The sequence below is a fragment of the Sminthopsis crassicaudata genome, chromosome 5, assembly GCF_048593235.1.
Source record: "Sminthopsis crassicaudata isolate SCR6 chromosome 5, ASM4859323v1, whole genome shotgun sequence".
Taxonomy (NCBI): domain Eukaryota; kingdom Metazoa; phylum Chordata; class Mammalia; order Dasyuromorphia; family Dasyuridae; genus Sminthopsis; species Sminthopsis crassicaudata.
The window spans coordinates 313,378,078-313,400,388 of NC_133621.1; the positions used below are offsets into that span (position 1 = coordinate 313,378,078).

The following is a 22,311-nucleotide window of genomic DNA, read 5'->3' on the forward strand; positions in this document are numbered from 1 at the left end:
GCTTAATCAGGTTTCCCGGCCCCAGAGCCTCCACCCTCCTACCCATCCCACACAACCTGACTCTACTACAGCTAAGGCCCAGGACTCTGATTTAGCTATCTCTAAGCCTTGCCTCCCTAGAGAAATGGCCAGCTCTTTGGGGGAAACATTTAGAGTGCAAAGGCCCCTCCCTTTTTGGGATTTTTCCCACATAATGAAGACAGCCGTTCCTTTTCAGAGTGATCTGTCCTGGGAAAATGTTATCACAATACAGGAGATAAGAATGATCCAGGAGCTAAAGCTGAGGTTTGCTGCTAACATGACTGAGAGTAACCAGGCGGGGGTCTTTGCTATTCCCTTTCACAAATTCCGGGGGGAACATAGAAGAGGGGAGTGGGGACATAGAAGAGGGCAGTGGAGACATAGAAGAGGGGAGTGATGATACAGAGATGAAGGATCATCTTCTAATCCTTCCCACTGAAGGAATGGAAACAGGGAATTAAAGGCAGGTAGATTACAAGAAGCTTATGCAAGCAGCTGATAAGAATCCTATTAGAGAATTCACTAACCTGCACCCCACTTTTCTAGAGGAGATTCTATGCATTTTTTCAATCAGTATTCCCTAGATATAAGACTAAATCTGCAGAAATTGGCTCTAAAATCCCAAAATTCCAAGACTCAATTATCAGAAGTTGCCTTTGGGGTATGTAATAACAGGGATTGGGAGGAGGACAGAAAGGTTGGAGCAAAGAGCAGAGGGAAACAAATAGCTACTGCTATTTTCCATGGGTCCCAAAGTTTGTGCTTCAGATGCAGTCAACCCAATCACTGGGAATTGCCCGCAAACTCTGGGCCCTTACCCTGAATACAAACGGGAAGAGCGACTACCCAGAGAAGGAAAGGACCACGGACTCCAGCCTCCCCCCCATCCTGGCCTCTCCAGACTTGAGGTGGCGTGTCCCTGGACCAGGCCCACCTTCTTCTATCAGCAAAGCCAAGCTGCCTGGGGTAAATTTGGACTTAGCAGGTATGCCAATCTGGTTTTTTCATACAGGAAGCCTCTTGTTCTGCTTCTCCATTCAGGTCCTACTCTCCCATCCACCCCCACCCCCAAGGTGCTGGAATTGAAGGGAGATATAAAAATTGTTTGGAACCCCCACCCTGCCTTGCTGGCTTGGGGACCTCATGTTTCCAACTATCCCTTTCTATCCTAAGGCTATTGATGGGTAGGAATTTGATAATGGGAAAAACGAGAAGTTCAATTCTCTCTGATTAAAATTTCCAAATAATCACCACACCCTCTCACATTCTCTGTGAAATCTGGGAGGAAATAGGAGTTTTTAAGAACAAGGATTAAGAAATTTGGGAATTGGTTATTTACTTGTGATTTTAAATTTTAACCTGTTGTACTAATTTGTAAGTAAATGGAACTTGGCTATTTTAAACTGACAGGAAAGATTTTTTCCTTAAAGCAATCCTTAGAGCCTGCTAGAGGCATTTACTGGTAAAGAGAGATTTGCTAATTGCTGTTAGGCAAACCCTCATAAAGAAAAAAATTTGTTTGGTTTGATTCAGTTTATAAGCTATACAGGTTTTGCAGGAAAAAGGATTGAGCAATTAAAGATTTGCAATTAAAAATTAAAGTTGCAAGATTGACCAACTAAAGATTAGAAGGTATTTGGGAATAGGAAAATAGGAGGAAGAGATGGGGGAGGGAGAAATGGAATCTGTTGTCTTAAAAGGCAAAGATTCAACTCAACACCCCCCACACACACTGCTTTTGTTATTTTAAAGTGGAAGCTCTAGGAAAGTTTTTAATGAAAGGATGGGGGGAAAAAATGGTTTTTGAATGGGGGAAGGGTGAGCACATGGAATATTTTCCTATCCTCCCCTCCCCCCCAAGTGTGGTTCCTACCATTTTTTTTTTTCAAAAGGTGATTTAAAGAGAAAGACTCAAGTTTAGGTTAATTGATTAAATAGTTGTTTCTTTATACATAAGAGTTTTATTGTTTGCGAAATATAGTCATAAATGTAATCCTTACTGTGGTAGGATTATTTCTAAAAGTATAATTGCTATTTTAAGAACTTCTTGAATTCTTGTATATGGTATTTGGATATTCTGTATAACTTTAAAACATGTAAGTTTAAAGATTATATTGGGTCATCCTGAGATTATTTAAAGAGACTCAAAAATAATAGTTGTTTCCTTGGTTTTTTGAAAACTATATGCAATTTGGGATATTTTTCTATGTAATGGGCATTTTAAAAGCAAAATGCTCACTTCTATTTGGATAATTGTTTAAGTTGTGAACTTATTGAAACAAATTCCTTACTGTTATCAATATAAGATTGTGATAAATATTTGTTTAGAATTTATCAGAAATCTGATTAATGGAATTTATTGGAAATAAAAATTTTCTTGAGCTTAAAGTTAATTAGTTAATGCTTTTTGGGAGTTTTAAAGCTGTACCCTCTGGCAGTTAGTGGGACAATTGATTGGAAGTTGAGTTTTAACTGCTCATGTTGTAGTTATGCTTTTTGCATTTTTTCCTCATGTAACTGATTTCTATGAGAGCAATGGTCAATAGAATTGTTAATGCAATTCAATTATGTCATGCCTTGCTAGTTTCAGTTGTATTCTATGCAATCACTGTATCTTAAATACTTGAGCAAATAAGTTTTTTTTGTTGGGTTTTTTTTTTTTTTTGGCCTGGTCATTTAACTCCTATTTGTGCTTTGGTTTTTGAGGGGTTTTAAATGACAAGAGGACAGCCTGACCTGTAAACTAACCTTTATTTGTTAATGTTTGTGCTCTAGATTTGGTCAAATTACAGATATTGACTTGCTTCTGGGACCTAGATCAGCTTTGATTAACTTTGATTTTCAGCACAGGAGACCCACCCTCTGCCTGGAATGCAGACCAGTTCTTCAGAACCTCCAATCATACCTCAGCCAGTATCAGCTTTAGAAGAGACAATGGACTAAACCCTGCTTCTAGGAAACTTTGGACTGATGTAGAGGACTTTGGGAATGATTTATGAATGACTGTTAAACCTTGTCTGGGTTATTTATTACTGTGTGTTAAAAATTTGGGATGGGAGTTATTAAAACTGTGTAACTGTTGCTGTTATCCTAAGACAGTGTGGGAGATTAGCTTTGAATTTCTCAGCATTTTCTCCTACTTTAATAGATGGGCATTCTATCAGCAGCCCACAGAGGGGATCTGATATATTTCCCCGTTTCCAAGTGTCACTATCTCTACCCTGAATGACATCCCACTTTTAATCTGTTCCCTAGATCTGTTTTCTCTAAGCTTCAAGCTTTGGATTCTCAGCTGGCTTTCAGACAGGAGAACCCTGACTGGGGACAACTGACCGGAACACCCCCTAGATGCCCTGCTGCCATCCCTCACACTTCACGCCTCACCTCCTGGCATGAACCCCAAATCTCTACGACCCTTGTCAGCTCGAAGCAGTTAAGAGGAGTTCGTTGCCCCTTTTTCCACATGCATCTGGAGGTGACTGCTTGAGGGGGAAATGAGGGGACCCCACTACTCTGAAGATCCTTGGAGAAAATCTTCAACCCTGCCTTAAATAATAGACATTGCCCCCAAATTTTTTCTTAAAAGAATTTAAGAGTTAACTGCTTAAGAGGTGAATGATGGGGATGATAGCCCCCCTTTGATATTCCTTGTTTGATCTCCAACTTCCTTTGGGCTAGTTTGGGTTTTCATCCCCCATTCTAATGATCTGAAATTCCTTTTTGGGAAGAGACAGAAGGAGATAACAACAGAGAATTCCTGTTTCATTTGCAATAACAAGAGAATTCCTGTCTTATTTACAACAACAAGAGAATTCCTGTCTTCTTGACAAATATCTCCAGAATCTCTTGGATAACATCTCTGTGCAAAAGTTGTTTTGATGACTCTATGTATAAAAGGAAGGTGAAAATGGAATCTTTGCACTTGGTGTATACCAGCCAACTGGCGTCCCCTTGTAAGCAGTTTGGTCTTCCTGAAGGACAAATGCCTGTCTATCCCTTTACTATCAATAAAGACTTTGTTTCCATACAGCATTGAGTAGCAAATTCATTTGCTACCAAACCCGCGTGGTGGTTGCTTTGGGGAAAGACAGAGGTTAATCAGACCCAGGAGAAAAGGAACTGACCCATCTCGGTTTAGAACCTCAGTTTACTCCTCATCAAATCTACTTCCTTTATGTCATTTTGCTCAGCTTCTCTGAAGTTCCTGATCTTTTATTCTTCCAAAAGAACTTTTTAATTAATTTTCTAACTCAGTAAAATAATTTTAGCAATGTAATTGGGATGGTATTGAATAAATACATTAAGTAACATTATCACTTTTAAAATTACACTGTCTTCATATGGACAATAAATATTTCAATTATTCTGATCTGATTTTGTGCTTCTGTTCCTATAGTCCCTGTTGGCAGGCATAAGCTCATAATTTTATACTGTCTAGCTATTTTAAAGGGCCTAAAACAATATTAACATTACTGATACACAGTGTAGCTTCTTCGTTTTTTACTTTTGATTAAATCTATCTTAACTTTAACTTTGTCTTACATCATGATTACTATCCCTACTTTTTAGATAAATTCTACTCCTGCCCTTAATATTATCTTTGTGAGTATCTCTCATTTCTAGGTTTCCTTAAAGCAATTCATTGTTGACTTCAGATTTTTAGCTGTTATCTAATTTTATTTTATCAGTAAATATATTTCATTTACATTTTAAGCTATAATTATTTACTTTGTATTTTCATTTCCTTGTTATTCCTCACTATTATTCTTGTCCTATTAACCTATCATCCCTTCACTCCTCTATTTTACTTCTACCTAATACTTTGGTTTCCTGTTCTTTAATCTACCCACCCTTCTGATGAGAGTTCCTCCCTTATCCTCTTCTCCCACCATATGCCTCTGTCATCCTATTTCCTTCTGAATTTAGAAGACTTTTACACCCTTCTGAATATATGTTCTTCTCCCTTCAGCCCATGACCAATGTCAGTAAAGTTCACTCCCCACTAATTTCTTCTATATCAATGTTTCATTTCATGCCTTATTGATAGGATATTTTTATCTCTTTCTACATTTTTATTTCTTTATCAACACATCATACCAGCTCAACCAACACATTTCTTTCAAACTACCCAAATAATAACAGTCATAACAATATTGCTAACATACAATGTTACACTACTGTTACATACAATACTGTTAACATACAATGTTAACAACTGACTACACTGAATCCCTTATAATTGGTCTTTAATGTTTATTTTTTCTTGGATGTTATATATCAGATTTTCTGTCCTCTTCCCATCCCTACCTCTGTTTTTTTTTTTTTTGAAGCACTAATTCTTATTCCTTCCTTTTCTTCAAAGTCAATCTTTTTCATTGATATTTAAAATCATCTTTACAAAATTTATTTTGGGATAAATGCCAAATGTGACATTTAAGATGGTAAAATTCCAGTGATTCCTTTGCTTTCTTCCTGCTTCCTCACCCGGAGTCAGCTTTTCCAGCACAAGTCTTTTCCTTTCTGCAGTAAATAGTATCCAAATAGGCCTTGTCACATCATGTGAATTCCTCAAACATGGATGCCCTTCCTCTCCAGATGAATGAATTTTTTGACCTGTTTCCAATATGGGGTACTGTGGACTGCAAAAAGAAGGACCTACTCTCTAGAACCCTCCTGCCCAAAGCCAAGTCTCAACTCTACTCAATAGTGATATAAAAAGTCACATTTCTGATTCATTCCTTTCTCTAGTCTCATGCTTTTCATCTTCACCCCCTTATTATGGCTCTAGTCTGAACATCTGTCTGTCCAATTGTTTACCCACCCAGATGTCTGTCTGTCTCTGAGTCTGCCCAATTGTTTTTGTACCCAGCTGTCTGTTTGCTTGCCCATCCATCTGTCTGCTTGCCTTCTCAGTCCCTTAAGCAACAAAAGAACTGAGTTCACCCAGGACAGGAACAGATAGAAAAGTGGAGACATCAAGAGCTGATGTCAGGAATGGGTATAATCAGGTAGAGGAAAGGTCAGAAGACCAGCATGGTGGGATGTGAAAGTGGAGGGCCAGAAGTGGTACACCAGTAATGGGGCCTTCTGCTATGGACTTAGAGTGCTTGTTTGATGTAAAAATTACATTGCTGGGGTTCATTTCTTTTTTTTTTTTTGTTCTTCCATCATAGCTGGGCTGAGCCATGATTTTTCCACTTTCCTAATTAATATTCAGGGATGGTGAGAAGCTGAGTTTGTGGTAACTTTTCCACTTGCCTTCTAGAGGAAAGTCCCTGGGAAAATAAAAAAGCCTCGTTTGGAAGTACAGCATTCTGACCATATATCCAACCACTGCCATCTTAGCTTTCATTGGAATGACCTTGACTCATGTTTCCTGGGGTTGTTGGTTGGGGAGCAAGTCTTGCAGAAAGGTCTTTCATGTAAGAGCAAGCTTTTCTATTTACATGGGAACAGGGCTTCTGGTTCCTATGTGACCCCATAACTACCCTCAGTCTCAGGGACTCCAGGAAAGTTCACTTAACATGGTGACATCCATCTCTTCTCCATTTTGGTTTCTACCTTCAATGGGGGGTCTGGGCTTCCAGGCCTTCAAGGGACAGCACAGGACGGAGAGATGAGGCTGACCACAAGGTCTGTCATCCTTGCTGGTACACCCCTTTGTGTGTGGGTATGTTTGCATGTGTATGTGTGTGTGTGTATACAGGTGTTGGAACAGCCCTTTGACAACCTGCCCAGAGTGGGCCTGTAGTGGCCAGGTTCAACCTCCTGACACTGGTCCAGGCCACAGCCTGAGACCTTCAGTCTTGAAGCCTCACTTACTATCTGGTGAGATTTTCATGTTACTTTCCCACCTCCAAGAAATCCCCAAAAGTTTTGTTTGTGTCACCTGCTCCCAGATGCTTTTCTTGGCCCATGATAATTGCTGGGAGTAACTGACTGGGAGGAGGTGTGGAGTGGGGGACTCCTGAGGAGATGTCCCTGCCTCCCCCTGCAGACATGTTACTTCTAGGTGACATGACCATTGATGATGACAGCTCCAAGGGGAGATGAGCTCAGCCTTCCAGCAGCTTATTATTCAGTCCCCAGACTCAGATCTTGCTGCTGAGGCTGCTCAGGACCATCATCCTTTCTCAGAAGCAGAGGCCATCCTGGTAAATCTTCCATTCTCCCTCAGTAACTCTGATAGGAAATGGGGGAGGGAGAGCTTTCTTAATAGTGAAGGGAAGGGCACAGTATGGTTCAAGGACTCAAGGAGCTGGGGAAGGGGCACAGACCTGAGACCAGAACTGAGGACACACTGGGAAGAACATTGCCCCTGCTCTGGGATAAGGGGCCACCACTCTCTGTTACTCCTGAGGTCAGTTTCCTGGTTTGAGGCAGGATGAGTTCAGAGACAGCTCCCTGGTGAGAGACAAGATCCTGACAGTATAATAAAAACAATATAGTGTAATGATGATAACTTGTAGCTTCATATGCAGTGGCCATGGAGGATTTTCCAGTTAGTCTAAGCCTAAAAGAGACCAGGGAAGGACCTCATGTGGCTGTGTCTACAGTATGTTTACAGCTTGGCACTGAAATTTGGAGTCCAGACTCCTCAGTTCTAAGCTATTCTCAGTGAGAATTCCCACAGGTTATTCTTAATCTCATATGGAGTTCCCTCTTTCTGCCAAACCAAGTGGCACTGAGAGCTTTTAAACATATATGATCTACTTTGTATGTGTCCCTCGGTGCATGTGTTGTGGATGCTTACTGGATCCTGGGTTTCTTTTTCAAGGTTACGCTTCATGCCTCTGGGTCTGCTGTACCTTACCATGGCGGCAGTCTGCCCATCTGTCTGCCCAATTGTTTCCCTACCCAGATGTCTGTCTACCTTTGTGTTTTCCCAAATATTTGTCTTCCCAGCTGTCTGTTTGCCTGCCCATCCATCTGCCTGCCTGCCTTTATGACTGCTTGTATGTCTGTCTGCCTACCTGCTTACTCACCCACCAGTCTGCCTGCCTCTCTGCCTGCCTGGTTGTCTATTTGTCTCTACATCTGTCTGCTTATCTGTTTACTTTAATGTCTGTCTACCTATTAGTCTGCATAAGAATTGCTCTGCCTGTCTGCCTATCCTTCTGCCTGGCTGTCTATCTACCAGTCTGCCTGTTTGCCTGTCTGTCTCTGCCTTTCTGCCTGCCTGTTTGTCTATCTATCTCCCTGCCTGCCTATCCAGCCAACTGTTTGCTGCCTTTCTGTTTGTCTGCATACCTGTCGGTCTATTCACCTGCTTCCATACCCACCTGTCTGCCTGCCTGTCTATTTGGCTGCCTGTAATATTGTTCTCTAAAATGTAATATTCTCTTATTGGGGTATTCTTGGAGTCTCTGGAGGCAGCCTTAGTTTCAGTTCAGTAATCACCCCAACTTCAGCCGGATATTAAAGTCCAAATCTTTTATTGTTTCTTTCCAAATCTTGTCTCCTTTCCTGTGGCCCAGTTAGCTTTTTTAGAGGTCTTCTATAGTCTTGGTTCCGAGAGCTTGAGCTGTGGCTTCTGAATGTCCTGGACTCAATCCTGGTTGAGGTTCCTAGCTTATATATGCTTATATATATTAAAGGTGTGAATCTTGTGGAACTATAGTAAGAACTAAGTACATGTACAGAACTAGAAAACTGTTAAGCACCATGCTAAATTAGATCAATTCCACTGACTTAGCAGTTTCAAATTGTGGCCCATAACTCCTGCCTACCTGCCTAACCTTCTGGCTGGCTACCTCTGTGTTGATCTGTCTGCCTACCTGTCTGTCTGTCTGTCCATCTGTCTGCTTCCCTGCCTGCCTTAATGTCTGTCTACCTGCTTGTCTTCCTATCCATGTGTTTGCCTGTCTGTATGTCTGTCTTCTTCTCATATAAATTGCAGGCCCCAAGGACTTGGGCTCCAAGGGCAGACAATATAGCTGGGAGTGTCTGTGGCTCTTGATTCTGGAGCAGGAATGAGGAGCCAGATCTCTCCACTTTGGTCACTTGCTCCAGGGCTGGCACACAGAGGGATTGCATGAACTGACTGGCATCTCCAGAGCCCTATCTACAGGGCTTAGCACCTGGGCCTCCAGGTCACCCTGTGAGGGCAATCCCATGAGCCTCAATGCCTTTTGTCCCCAGACTGAGGCTGTGATCAGCCAGTCAAACTTAAATCAGAGGCAGCTTCTGCAGACAGGGATTCTTGACTCCAGGTCCATCCTCCTCCCTGCTGAGCTTGGTATGTGCCTCCTCCCTTCAGGTCACAGCTGGAAAGAGCCCAGTTCATTTAAGGAGGTAGAATAGGCACAGTAAGTTGGGGAGAGACTGGGAACAGTGACAGAGACCTCCTCTCCCCTCCCTGTTGGAAGGAAAGCTGGAGGATATTCTCCTGGTGGTGAGGGACAGAGGGGATGCAGGGAAACAGATTATCAGGAAGCAGTTGTCATTGTACTGCTGTACTTTTCCTTCTCTTGATGAGGAGCATGAACTCCTCAGGCCTATGAGCTCCTGTCCCTACATCCATGGCCCTGTCATACAAAAGCAAGGATTCGATGAGCCTCCAGATTTCCCATTTTGAAATGCTTGGGGAATCACTCCTGGAAGACAGTGGGAGCCCACTGTGCATGACCACACACACACAGCCATAATGATGAGGGTTTGGGTACTGCCTCCATAAATTCTCCCTGAGAGAGCATGGAAAAGATGCCCCAGTGGGAGGAAGTCTCTGGGGATTCGTAGTGGGGGGGCTTCTCTGCTTTCTTTGCAGGATTGAAGGAGGTAACACAACCTGAAGGTATTAGGTCTCCTTAACTTTGCTCCATAGCCATTATAAGGACATGCTGGGGATAGGAGGACAAGCGGCCAGATATTCTACAGGAAAATGAAAGGGGAGGTGGGACAGAAACAATCTTTGGAGGACTTGAGTGGTTTGTGAAATCTGCACTTTCTACAGTCACCACAAAGTTAAAGGTAATATCAGAACCTCCCATAAAAAGGTTTGCACTGGTTTCCTTTACCTATGGTTTCTCCTATTCCTGAGGTCAGAGATATTTCTATAGAGCATTAAAAACATTTAAGTGGTTTAGAGTTCCCTAGAAGACTTTGAGGAGCAGGTGATGTGGTTGATCAAGATCTTCGGAGTGATGATCTAATTTGTATCAGTTATACTTCTCCTTCCTTTTTTTCTTGGGAACTAGGCTTTACTACAAAGTGTCTGGCACTGTGCTAAGTGCTTTTACGTGACATAATAAAAATAACAATTCTGCCTAAACTGATCTACTTGTTCAGTATCCTACCGAGCAGCAACCCCCTTTTGATCAAGTAAATTGTATCTTACTTGATCCTTTTCAGGAGGGAGGAAACTACTTTCTTTCAAATTCCACGGTCCATAGTATTTCTTTATACTGTGCTTCAGAACTTCTGGACATCTTTGAGTTAAATCCAGAACTGGGAGAATCAGAAAAAAGAAAACAAACTGACAAGCAATTATTCAAAATTTACTTTTTATCAGGAAGTCTCTGAGGGTTGTGGCTTGTGCCCTCCTAATCCTTACACTTACTTAAGGAAGGAAACATTTACATATAAAAATCTATGAAAGCAAATACATGGTTATGTGAAGCCCTAGAAAGAATTGTAAAGGCTTTACATACAAGATGACCTTTGAGCTGAGTTTTGAAGGAAACCAGTGATTCTAAGGGCCCAGATGAGAAGGAGGGCATTTCAGGCATGAGACACAGCATGTATAAATTTTAGAGACTGGAGATGCAAGGAAGAATAGAAAGCAAGCATTTTGGCTGGACCCCAGAGAGATGAAGGAGGCAATGCATAAGAAGACTAGAAAGATAGGTGCAGCCAGTCTGTAAAGGGTTTTAAAGAACCAGAGGTATTTAACTCAATAACTCTGTGTTCAAAAAGATGTGAAAACATAATTGTTTGGAGACTTTATTCAATATGAACTTCTGGAAAACTTGAAAAATACTTTAGCAGGAATTATTTTTAGACTAATAGTTTCTAACACATGCTTTCCACAATCAGCTCAAAACAGATGTAAAGCTAGAAAACGAAAGTTCACATCAACATGATTAAATGACTTTCATATCCACTGCTAGGGAGAGATTTCTGAACCAAGGAAAGGAATAAGGCTGTTAGAAAAGGCAAAAGAGAGAAGTTTGATCACATGAAATTGAACATCTCTTGCATGATCAAAATCATGTCCTTTTTATTAAAAGGAAAGTTGTAAATGGATGGCGCACAGGGGCATCTTCCTATCTAATATCCTCTTTAAGGGATGACATCTAAAATATATAGAAAATTTGTATGAATTTATAAGGATAAGCTCCATTCCCTATGGCTAAGTAATCAAAGGGTACAAACAATTCACAACAAGAATTGTACACTATTTGTGAGCATATAAAATTTCTGCATATATCTGATATGAGAATTAAAAATCAAAAGTATGAGGTTCAAGGAGGTACACTATGTAAATATTTAGTGTTGAAATGTCAATATACTTACATACTGTTACTGCAACAGCAAATTAATTCAACCATTTGAGAAATTAATTTCAAATGATTAGACCCCTGAGGGTCCTACTTTTAGGTAGATAATTCATGGTAGTCAAAGACAAAAAGATCTCATATACTACAAAGTATAACATCCAAGTAAAAATAAAGAATTAGGAATACAATAGATGTTTATCACTTTGGGCATACATAAATAATGGTGGTGTACTGTCAAAATACAATATTAATTCATTTCATTTAATAGTAACTATGAAGAATTCAAAGAAGTGTGGGAAAATTTTTATAAATTAATATACGCGAAGTCAGGAACCAGGAAAACAAAAGACATAGTGACAATAGCAATGTAATGAAAAGGATCAAAACATAGAAATTGAACATTGTGATTATAATGACCAAAACTACCAAGAGAAAAATTGAAAAAATACAACTCCTTAACTTTCATAGCAGAGGGAAGGAGCCATGGATGTGGAAAGTTGTCTACTTAATAAGCCATGTCTGTAATATTTATTCTTTTTAGTGAAGTGCTTTTTTTTTTTTTACTGAAAAAAGATGAAAGAAAGAAGAAAAGGTCATAAATATATTAAAAAGTTTATAGAAGCTGTTTTTATATGAAAAAAGCTGAAAATTTGGGGGAAGGCCATTAACTGGGGAAAGGTCCTTTATGAGTGCAGTGGGGAATTATTGTCCTATAAGAAATGAGAAGATGGATTACTTCAAAGAAACCTTGAAATTACCTGAACTGGTACTGCTGTATGAAATGAGCAGAACTAGAACAATGTGGGTTGCAGAATAAATATTACAAAAGTGTACAGTTTCTAAGGCTTGTATAAACTGATGATGAATAAAATGGGCAGAATCAGGAGAACAATTTCTACATTCTCAAGAACTCTGTAAAGACAAACAAATTGGGGGATGTGAGAATGCCGACAATGCAATTACCCATAATTCTGAGAATCAATAATGAAGTATGTCACCCCTGATAGAGAAGTGCTGTTCCTTTGTGACCTGGAAGCAAAACACTACTATTACCAAAGAGATGATCATTTGGCTCAACTTGTCTCCAAAAACATTCAGTTTAAGTGCAGTGATTCACCAGTCTCCTCTCTTGACCCAACACCAAAGTGTTGTCATTATTGGGAGGTTACAAACCTAGTATGATTGTATAGAATTTGCAATTGGGGACCATCTTTTTCTGGTGGATGAAGTCTCACTTCCCAATTGTGAAGTTCTAAGACTTGGAGGAATACCACAAATGGAAGGCCTCTACTAAATGAGGGTTTTCCAAACTGTGGACTCAATAGGCTTTCCTCAAGCCTAAATCCTGGCCAGTTCACTCACTAATGGAAACAGAACCACTCAGTCAAGGGAACTCCAAAAAACTGATTGTTCCTGTCCTTCAGCAAATAGTAGTAGAGGTCAAGGATTTGAGACATAATTTGCAATTGTGGTGAAAACCAGTTCAGTGTTGGGTAGGTATGGAATAAGCAGCTTATAACTATGACTAAGATGAATTACAAAAAGGACCCTAACAATTCTCCAGAATATCTGCTAGTATCTAGATTATCTGAGGAGAACCAGATCCAGTGTTTGATTGACACAACCTATCACAGATCTACCACCAGTCTATTCCCCCCAAATGAGAGTGAGTTCCATGACTGGAAGGCCAATTTATATCTCAGGGAGAATCAGATGGCTCAGTTCCTAGCTTTGATAGCCTCTGAATTAGTGTCATACTTGACTGCAAACATAGAACTTTCAAAGAAATATAGACACAGCATTTGGACTGACAGGATGCCCTCTTGGCTTTCCAAAAACTAGGGCCACTTACAACAAAGGAGGGTTGTTCCATTCCAGATCATTAAGCAAAACAGGCTTAAATATGTACAGGAGTGTCTAACAGAAGATGTCATCTCAGTTCTCAACATGAGACTTGACATGGTTCAATTTCAATTCTATTTAGCTTCTTAACCTTCATATTCATGAGGATTAGTCGGTTATCTTTGTGCTTTCTTAGTGAATCCCTGGGCTGGTAAACACATGAGATCAGCCTTTGGCCTTAAAGAAAACTTTATTCTGCAGCTTCCATTTCCATATAATCTACTCCTAATTTCTGGCTGAATGCTATCCAGTTTTCTGAACTATTTTTGGCAAATGAGTCCTTCCCTAAATAACTGGGAACTTTGAATTCATTAAACTTAAGTGCTACTGAATTTTCTTCTGTATGATGTGCAGCTGATGCATTGAGCCAAATGAGTTTGTCTATACTCATCATGCCAAGTTTATAATCAGTTCTAGTTGATTTTGAGATCTGGTTCTCATAGACCCCCTTTCTTCCCACTTTTTTCATTATTTCCTTTAAGTTGTTTAATCTGAAATATGAATTTCATTATTTTCTATTTCCTTTGATAATTTGGTATAGAACAGAATAACTTCATTAATATGTATATGATAATTTTTTATTGGTTTGACCTTCCTTGGGGCAGATAGTTTCTCCAATTACTTGCATTTGTCTTTATGTACCTATATATTAGGATCCATATAGATGTATATTGGTGCATGTTCTCACAAGATTTTTTTTTTATTTTAAAAAAATTTTCCTCAAATCTTTTATTACTCCTATTGTCATTCAAAATAGAATTTCTATTTTTAATTTTCTTACTGTATTTCATTAATAATATATAGAAGTGATGAAGATTAACATATATTGGTTTTTATATTAGACAATTTCAGTGTATTTATTATTTCAATTAATTTTGACCATCATATTATCTGAAAAACTACGAATTCAGATTCCTTTTTGCTTATGCCTACTCCCTATGTTCTTCTTTATTGTCTTCTTGCTATAGCTTGCATTTCTAGAACTATATTAAATACTAATTATGATAATGGACATTCTAGTTTTACCTGTCATGTTACTGGAAGAGCTTCTAAGTTTCCTCCATTACATAAAATTGTTATTCTTGTATTTAGATAGATAGAAGTGACTATATTAAGTAAAGATCCTTTTATTCTTATAATTTTTAGTTTTGAAGAAATGAAGGCCTAATATTTTGACAAAAGCTTTCCCAGCATCTATCGAAATAATTATATGTTCCACCAAAAACAAACATAAAATGCTGTATTTGACATTCAAAGCCCCTCCTTAAATATGGTATCCCTGATTAGATTTTAAGATCCGTGAGGGCAAGAACTGTATTTTTCCCCTTTTTGTACCCACAGCTCTTAGCTCTTATGTGCCTGACATATAAGTACTTAGTAAATGTTTATTGATTTATTGAAAGATTTGGAGTCAAGTAGTCAGCTAGTGATTAAAAGGAAAGGAATGACTGGAAAGCTTGAGAACAAAAAATGGATTTTGGCCTTGCTTCCTTTCTCACAAGATTTGGTCCAAGTTGTGTCTCACAAATTTCCTATTCTTCTACCAGTATCCTAGGGAAAGACTAAGATCAGCTGTTGGCAGTGTCTGCATTAAGTGCCAAGCACAGACTGGAAACAGGTTCATAGCTCCATGAAGAACTGAGCACAAAATGACACCATTCCACAAGAACTTCCATAAGCTGTCAATTAGTCCACTTTCATATAGAGTCTAAATTTCAGTCTACTTTCCCTTGAATCCTGCAGGAAGTTGTGAGATGGTGTCATGGCATTTAGGAGAACGTTTTATACTGATGTTCATAGTATACCACCTTACCAAGTACCCTTTTATTGACTATTATATATATATGTATATATATATATATACATATATATATATACATATATATATAAAAAGGGTAGTTGTATGTAATAGAGATCTACAGTTTCAAGTATAATTCAAGAAGGAAAGAAGAAAGGAAACAAGGATTAATTAAGGAAACAAGGATTGATTGAAACCCTTATAGTTGCAAGGCACCATGTTATACATTTTACAAATATTATTTTATTTGATCCTGACAACAAGTCCTGAGAGTTAGCCACAGTTATTATCCCCATTTTCAGCTAAGGGAAGAAAGGCAGCCATCACAATGTCAGTAAGGGTCTGAGGTCAGCCTCAAGTTTCAATACTTTCTCCACTGAGCTACCTAGTTACTTCTGTCATGTTATACCATGCATATGGCAATGCCCATTTTGTTTGTTGTATGTTACGTTCAGCATATAAACAAATACAACTTTAATAGTTAGATAAGAAAGAAAGAAAATTCACTTTTCTAAAAGCTTCTTGTTTCATGATTAAACAACATCAACTAAAAACCATGGCAAGAAGCACCCTGCAGGGAACTCATGAGCTATAAAAGTGAAAAGACAACTTCCCTTTCAGTTTCAAGATTATGCTGGGCCTGTGAGGGGATTTAGTAGCCACATTCTGGTTACCCCAATGAATTTGTCAGTGTGAGTGGGAAACAGAAGTTACCTCAGAACATTTTGCTGCTCTGATTTTTTTTTCCTCTCTTCTTTTCTGTCAAGGCCCACTATCTCTGATGCCTTCTTCCACCCCAAACACGGACAGAATGATTCCACTTCATGTATTACTAGGGATGCTTTTCCTTTCTCAGACAGGAATTGGAATTCTGGGGAACTCGATTCTCCTGTCTGTTTTCATCTTCACTAACCATAAGCTGAGGGCCACAAACCAAATCATTAGCCAGCTAACTTTAGCCAACTTCCTTTCTGTGCTCTCCAGGGGTATCCCAATGACCATATCTGCATTTGGGGTGAAAGACTTCCTGGACGACACCGGGTGCAAAATTGATTTTTATCTTCAGAGAGTCAGCCGGGGTTGTTCTCTCTGTAGCACTTGCCTGCTGAGCGGCTTCCAGGCAGTTGTCATTAGTCCCAACAGCCCCCCACGGGATGAGCTCAAAGCCAGAGCTCCCAAGTACATCATCTCTTCCTGCCTCTTCTGCTGGGTCTTCAACCTATTCTCAGAAGCCGGTATTATTGTAGGCATGGGAGGCCCACAGAAAAGTAACACCAGCTTTGTGCAAACACCTGACCTCATTTTCTGTACCTGGAAAGACCCGATCAGCAATTTTGTATTGTTAACTACCTTCCGAGATGTGTTCTGTGTGGGGCTGATGATATGCATAAGCAGCTACAAAGTGATGCTCCTGAGGAAACACTTTCAGCAAGTCCAGCACTTGCACAGAACCAGCTGCAACCTCAGAGCCTCCCCAGAGATCCAGGTGACCAGGTCCATCCTGCTGCTGGCATTCGTTTTTGTCTCCTTTTACTTAATAAATAGCATCTTTGCCATGTGCCAAACCTTTCTATACCCCAGCAGCTGGCTGGTGAATGTGTCTGCATTTTGTGTGCTATGTTTCCCAACGATAAGCCCCTTCCTTCTGATCTCCAGAGACAGCCAAATAGCCAGAGCCTGTTGTGCTCTCATAGGCAGGCATAAGCATGGCTCTCCTGCTTAATATTGAAGCTTGTAAGGAGCCCCCCTCCTTACACTCACACAAGGAAGGACCCTTCCTTCTTGATATCCAGGAAAGAAAGCACCTGACTGACCCCAGTTCCTAACTCTGATCCCATTCAGAAATACCCAAATCGACCAGGATCTAGCTGGTGAACATTGCTCAAAACATTTTATGATTAAGTGACAAAGGGGAACTAGGATTCCAAAGGGGCCTGGGATCCTGGTCAATCTAGGTTATAGGACTGAATTTCAGAGGTCAGATCCCTCTGGCATCCTCCCTACAACAACTTCCTTACTCTCATATTCAGTATTAGAATAGATTGGTTGTATGCAGATAGCATCCCAGCATAACAAGAATTGAGCCAGCAGCTTTGTATCATCTCAGATCCTCCAGGAAAATGATATTGTGGCCTATCCTTGCAGTTCTTAATTGTCTGTTTCAACCTGTTTGCCTCAGTTCCTCAATCTGTACAATGAATTGGAAATGGAAATGGTAAACCACACTAGTATCTCTGCCAAGAAATCCCCAAAAGGGGCCACAGAGAGTTGGACATGACTAAAAAATTAAGTCAAATCTCTCTGTCTCTCTCTCCCTCCCTCCTTCCATCTTTCCTAGCCTCCCTCTCTCCTCTCTCTCACACTGTCTCCCTCTTTTATTTCTCTCTATCTTTCTCTGTCACTGTCTCTCTTTCTTTGTGTTTCTCTCTGTCTCTATCTCTATCTCTCCCTCATCTTTGTTTCTTCCTCTCCTCCCTTCACTGCCCCTCTCTTTTTGTCTCTCTGTTGCTCTCTAACTCCCTCTTTTTTTTTCTCTCAGCCTGTCTCTTTCTTTTTTATGTCTCTCTCTCTCTCTCTCTCTCTCTCTCTCTCTCTCTCTCTCTCTCTCTCTCTCTCTCTCTCTCTCTCTTTCTCCTTCTTCTCTCTGACATTTCCTCTCTGTCTCTCTTTCTTTGTGTGTATCTCCCTCTTTCTTTTCTCTCTCTGTCTCTCCATGTACCTCTCTTCCTCCAAAACTATACATAGCTAATGGTCAATAATGTTATTGAATTAGAACATTGCAAAGGGCCTTACTAACCATACACTGCATCCTATACATGTAAAAGTTTTCCCTTACAGCGTACTTTGATAAATAGTCACTTGATCTCTACTTAAAGACCTACAAGTAGAGAAAGAACCCAAACTCCTTTGAGATATTCATTAAGGTTAGGCTGATTTTCATCACATTAATCTCAAATGTACATCCTTAGCATTTTCTTCTATTGCTCTTAGTCCTAGTCTCTCATGACAACTTGAACAAGGCTAATTCTTACTCCCAATGCAGACTCTGAAAAGTTCACATTACTGAAAGGATGGCACTTTCTTCTTTAAGTCTTCTCTCCAAATTCCTGCATCAGAAATATTGAAGAGTCTTCACCATCCGGACTCCCTTCTTTACACACTCTGCAGGTTATCATATCTTTCTTAAACCATAACATTCAGAAAGAAGAACAGAAGAAATGAGCATTTATTGAGTATGTTCTGTGTGCCAGTCACTGTGCTAATTGCTGGGCAAAAAGAAAGAAAGTCCCTGTCTTCACTGAACTTATATTCTTAAAAAATTAATTAATTAATTAATTAATTGAAAACTACACATGAAAGGAAATTGGAAAGCAGAGAGAGTTGGGAATGAAAGAACCTGACTACGTGGGACATGACTTTGAAGCCTAGGAGAACTCAGGAATGAAGCCAGGAGGAGCATATATTAAGGTCGACCTTTAATTCTCTACAAAATGAAGGCTCCAGGAGGAACTCTCATGGGCGCAGAGAGATGTTCTAGAATCATGGAACAAGAGAATTGGAGCCAATTCCATACAGATCCTAGAGGCCCCAGGCACTGAGGAAAATCACAGCACGAGGCAGCAGTTGAGGGGGCTTGGATTTGAAGGGCAGTACAAGTCAGAAACAAGACCAGAAAGACAAAGAACTAAGAGAGTAAAAGTATGGAGCCCAATGGGATCCCTTCTTACCTAGCCTAAGATTGCATTAACTCTTCTGACTCCATCACCAAGTTGACTCATATTGATCTTGCAATCCTATGAAACCCACAGATCTTTTACAGAATGACTGGTTTTTATGCCTCCACCATCTGGTCCTTCTAAAGAACACAAGTACTAAATTTCACTCTATCATTCAGTGTCCACTGTTTGGCAGCTCTTTAAATTTTGTTTCTAAGCTACTCCAATGTTTTCCATTTTTAATGCATCCTTACAATATAAAAAAAGGCAGTTCATTTAAGTCCAAGCTTTCTGAAATCAGCCTGATCATCACTTCTTACAAGACAACAATATTCCATTACATTCATATACCTAAGTTACTCACCCATTCACTAATTAATAGGCATCCATTTGTGACAGAAAAAAGTATACTTTTTTCTCAGCAGTTCATGGATCCTATATAAAAATGGACCATATAGTAAGAGATAGGATCTCAAAATTAAATGCAGGAAGGCAGAAATAGTAAATGCTTTCTTTTCAGATCATGATGCAATAAAAACTACATTCAACAAAAAGTTAGGGGTAAATAGACCACAAAGTAATTGGGAACTAAATAATCTCATCTTAAAGAATGATTGAGTGAAACAGCAAATTATAAACATAATAATTTCACCCAAGGATAATGACAATGATGAGACATCATACCAAAATGTGTGGGATGCAGCCAAAGCGGTAATAAGGGGACATTTTATATCCTTAGAGGCTTACTTGAATAAAATAGAGAAAGAGAAGATCAATGAATTGGGCTTGCAACTTAAAAAGCTAGAAAAAGACCAAAGTAAAAACCTCCAATCAAATACTAAACTTGAAATGCTAAAATAAAAAGAGAAATTAATAATATTGAAAGTAAAAAAAACTATTGAATTAATAAATAAAACTAAGAGTTAGTTTTATGAAAAAACCAGTAATATATATAAATTTTGGTAAACCTAATTAGAAAAAGGAAAGAGGAAAATCAAATTGTTAGTCTTAAAAATGAAAAGGGAAAAATTTCCACCAATGAAGAGGAAATTAGAGCAATAATAAGGAGTTACTTTGCCCAACTTTATGCCAATAGATTTGATAACCTAAGTGAAATGGATAACTACCTCCAAAAATAAAGGCTTCCCAGATTAACAGAGGAGGAAGTAAATAGTCCCATTTCAGTAAAAGAAATAGAACAAGTTATTAATCAACTCCCTAATAAAAAATCCCCAAGATCAGATGGATTTACATGTGAATTCTACCAAACATTTAAATTACAATTGTCTCCATTGCTATATAAACTATTTGAAAAAATAAGGAATGAAGGAGTCCTACCAAATTCCTTTTATGACACAGACATGGTACTAATACCTAAACCAGATAGGTTGAAAACAGAGAAAGAAAATTATAGACCAATCTCCCTAATGAATATTGATGCTAAAATTTTAAATAAGATATTAGCAAAAAGACTACAGAAAATCATTGCCAGGATAATACACCATGGCCAAGTAGGATTTATACCAGGAATGCAGGGCTGGTTCAATATCAGGAAAACTATTAGTATAACTGACCATATCAATAACCAAATTAACAAAAACCATATGATCATTTCAATAGATGCAGAAAAAGTATTTGATAAAATCCAATATCCATTCCTATTAAAAACACTTGAGAGTATAGGAATAAATGGAATTTTCCTTAAAATAATCAGTAGTGTCCACTTAAAACCATCAATAAGCATCATATGTAATGGGGATAAACTAGAACCATTCCCAATAAGATCAGGAATGAAACAAGGTTGCCCACTATCACCATTACTATTCAATATTGTATTAGAAATGCTAGCTTTGGCAATAAGAGTTGAGAAAGAGATTAAAGGAATTAGAGTAGGTAATGAGGAAATGAAATTATCACTATTTGGTGTTATACTTAGAGTAACCCAGAGATTTTCTTTAAAAGTTATTAGAAATAATCCACATCTTTGGCAAAGTTGCAGGATACAAAATAAACCCACATAAATCATCAGCATTCTTATATATCACTAACAAAATCCAACAGTTAGTGACATAAAGAGAAATTCCATTTAAAATAATACTGACAGTATAAAATATTTAGGCATCTAACTGCCAAGGGATAATCAGGAACTATATGATCAAAACTACAAAACACTTTCCCCACAAATGAAGTCAGAGCTTACCAATTGGAAGAATATTAAATGCTCTTGGATAGGGCGAGCAAATATAATAAAGACGACAATACTACCTAAACTCATCTATTTATTTAGCTCTATACCAATCAGATTCCCCAAAAATTATTTTAATGACCTAGAAAAAATAACAACAAAGTTCATATGGAAAACCAAAAGGTCAAGAATTTCAAGGGAACTAATGAAAAAAAAAATCAAATGAAGGTGGCCTAGATGAGCCAGATCTAAAATTATATTATAAAGCAGTGGTTACCAAAACCATTTGGTATTGGCTAAGGAATAGACTAGTTGATTAATGGAATAGGTTAGATCCAAAGGACAAAATAGTCAAAAACTTTAATAATTTAGTCTTTGACAAACCCAAAGACCCCAGCTTTTGGGATAAGAACGCATTGTTTGACAAAAACTGATGGGAAAATTGGGAACTAGTATGGCAGAAACTAGTCATTGACCTATACTTAACACCATAAACCAAGATAAGGTCAAAATAGGTTCATAACCTAGGCATAAAGAAAGAGATTATAAATAAATTAGAAGAACATAGGCTAGTTTATCTCTCAGACATGTGGAATAGGAAGGAATTTATGACCAAAGAAGAACTAGAGATCATTATTGATCACAAAATAGAAAGTTTTGATTATACCAAATTGAAAAGTTTTTGTACAAACAAATCTAATGCAGACAAGATTAGAAGGGAAGCAATAAACCAGGAAAACATTTTTACAGTCAAAAGTTCTGATAAAGGCCTCATTTCCAAAATATATAGAGAATTGACTCTTATTTATAAGAAATCAAGCCATTCTTCAATTGATAAATGATCAAAAGATATGAACAGACAATTCTCAGGCGAAGAAATTGAAACTATTTCTAGCCATATGAAAAGATGCTTCAAATCATTATTAATCATAGAAATACAAATTAAGACAAGTCTGAGAGACCACTACACACCTGTCAGATTGGCTAGAATGACAGGGAAAAATAATGCGGAATATTGGAGGGGGTGTGGGAAAACTGGTATCAGTATACATTTTTGGTGGAATTATGAATATATCCAGCCATTCTGGAAAGTGATTTGAAACTATGCTCAAAAAGTCATCCAATTGTGCATACCTTTGATCCAGCAGTGTTACTACTAGGCTTATATCCCAAAGAGATCTTAAAGAAGGG

General features: G+C 38.6%; 1 protein-coding gene across 1 annotated transcript; it reads left to right on the top strand.

The window, feature by feature from the left end:
* Window positions 1-16,030: 16,030 nt before the first annotated feature.
* On the top strand, window positions 16,031-16,942 carry LOC141543240 (vomeronasal type-1 receptor 4-like). Its single transcript, XM_074268170.1, has one exon. It carries the CDS (start codon window positions 16,031-16,033, stop codon window positions 16,940-16,942), a length of 912 nt encoding a protein of 303 aa, XP_074124271.1.
* Window positions 16,943-22,311: the final 5,369 nt, after the last annotated feature.

Bases quoted from the DNA above. Each gene is read 5' to 3' on its own strand.
- LOC141543240 (XM_074268170.1), top strand. From the start codon at position 16,031: ATGATTCCACTTCATGTATTACTAGGGATGCTTTTCCTTTCTCAGACA.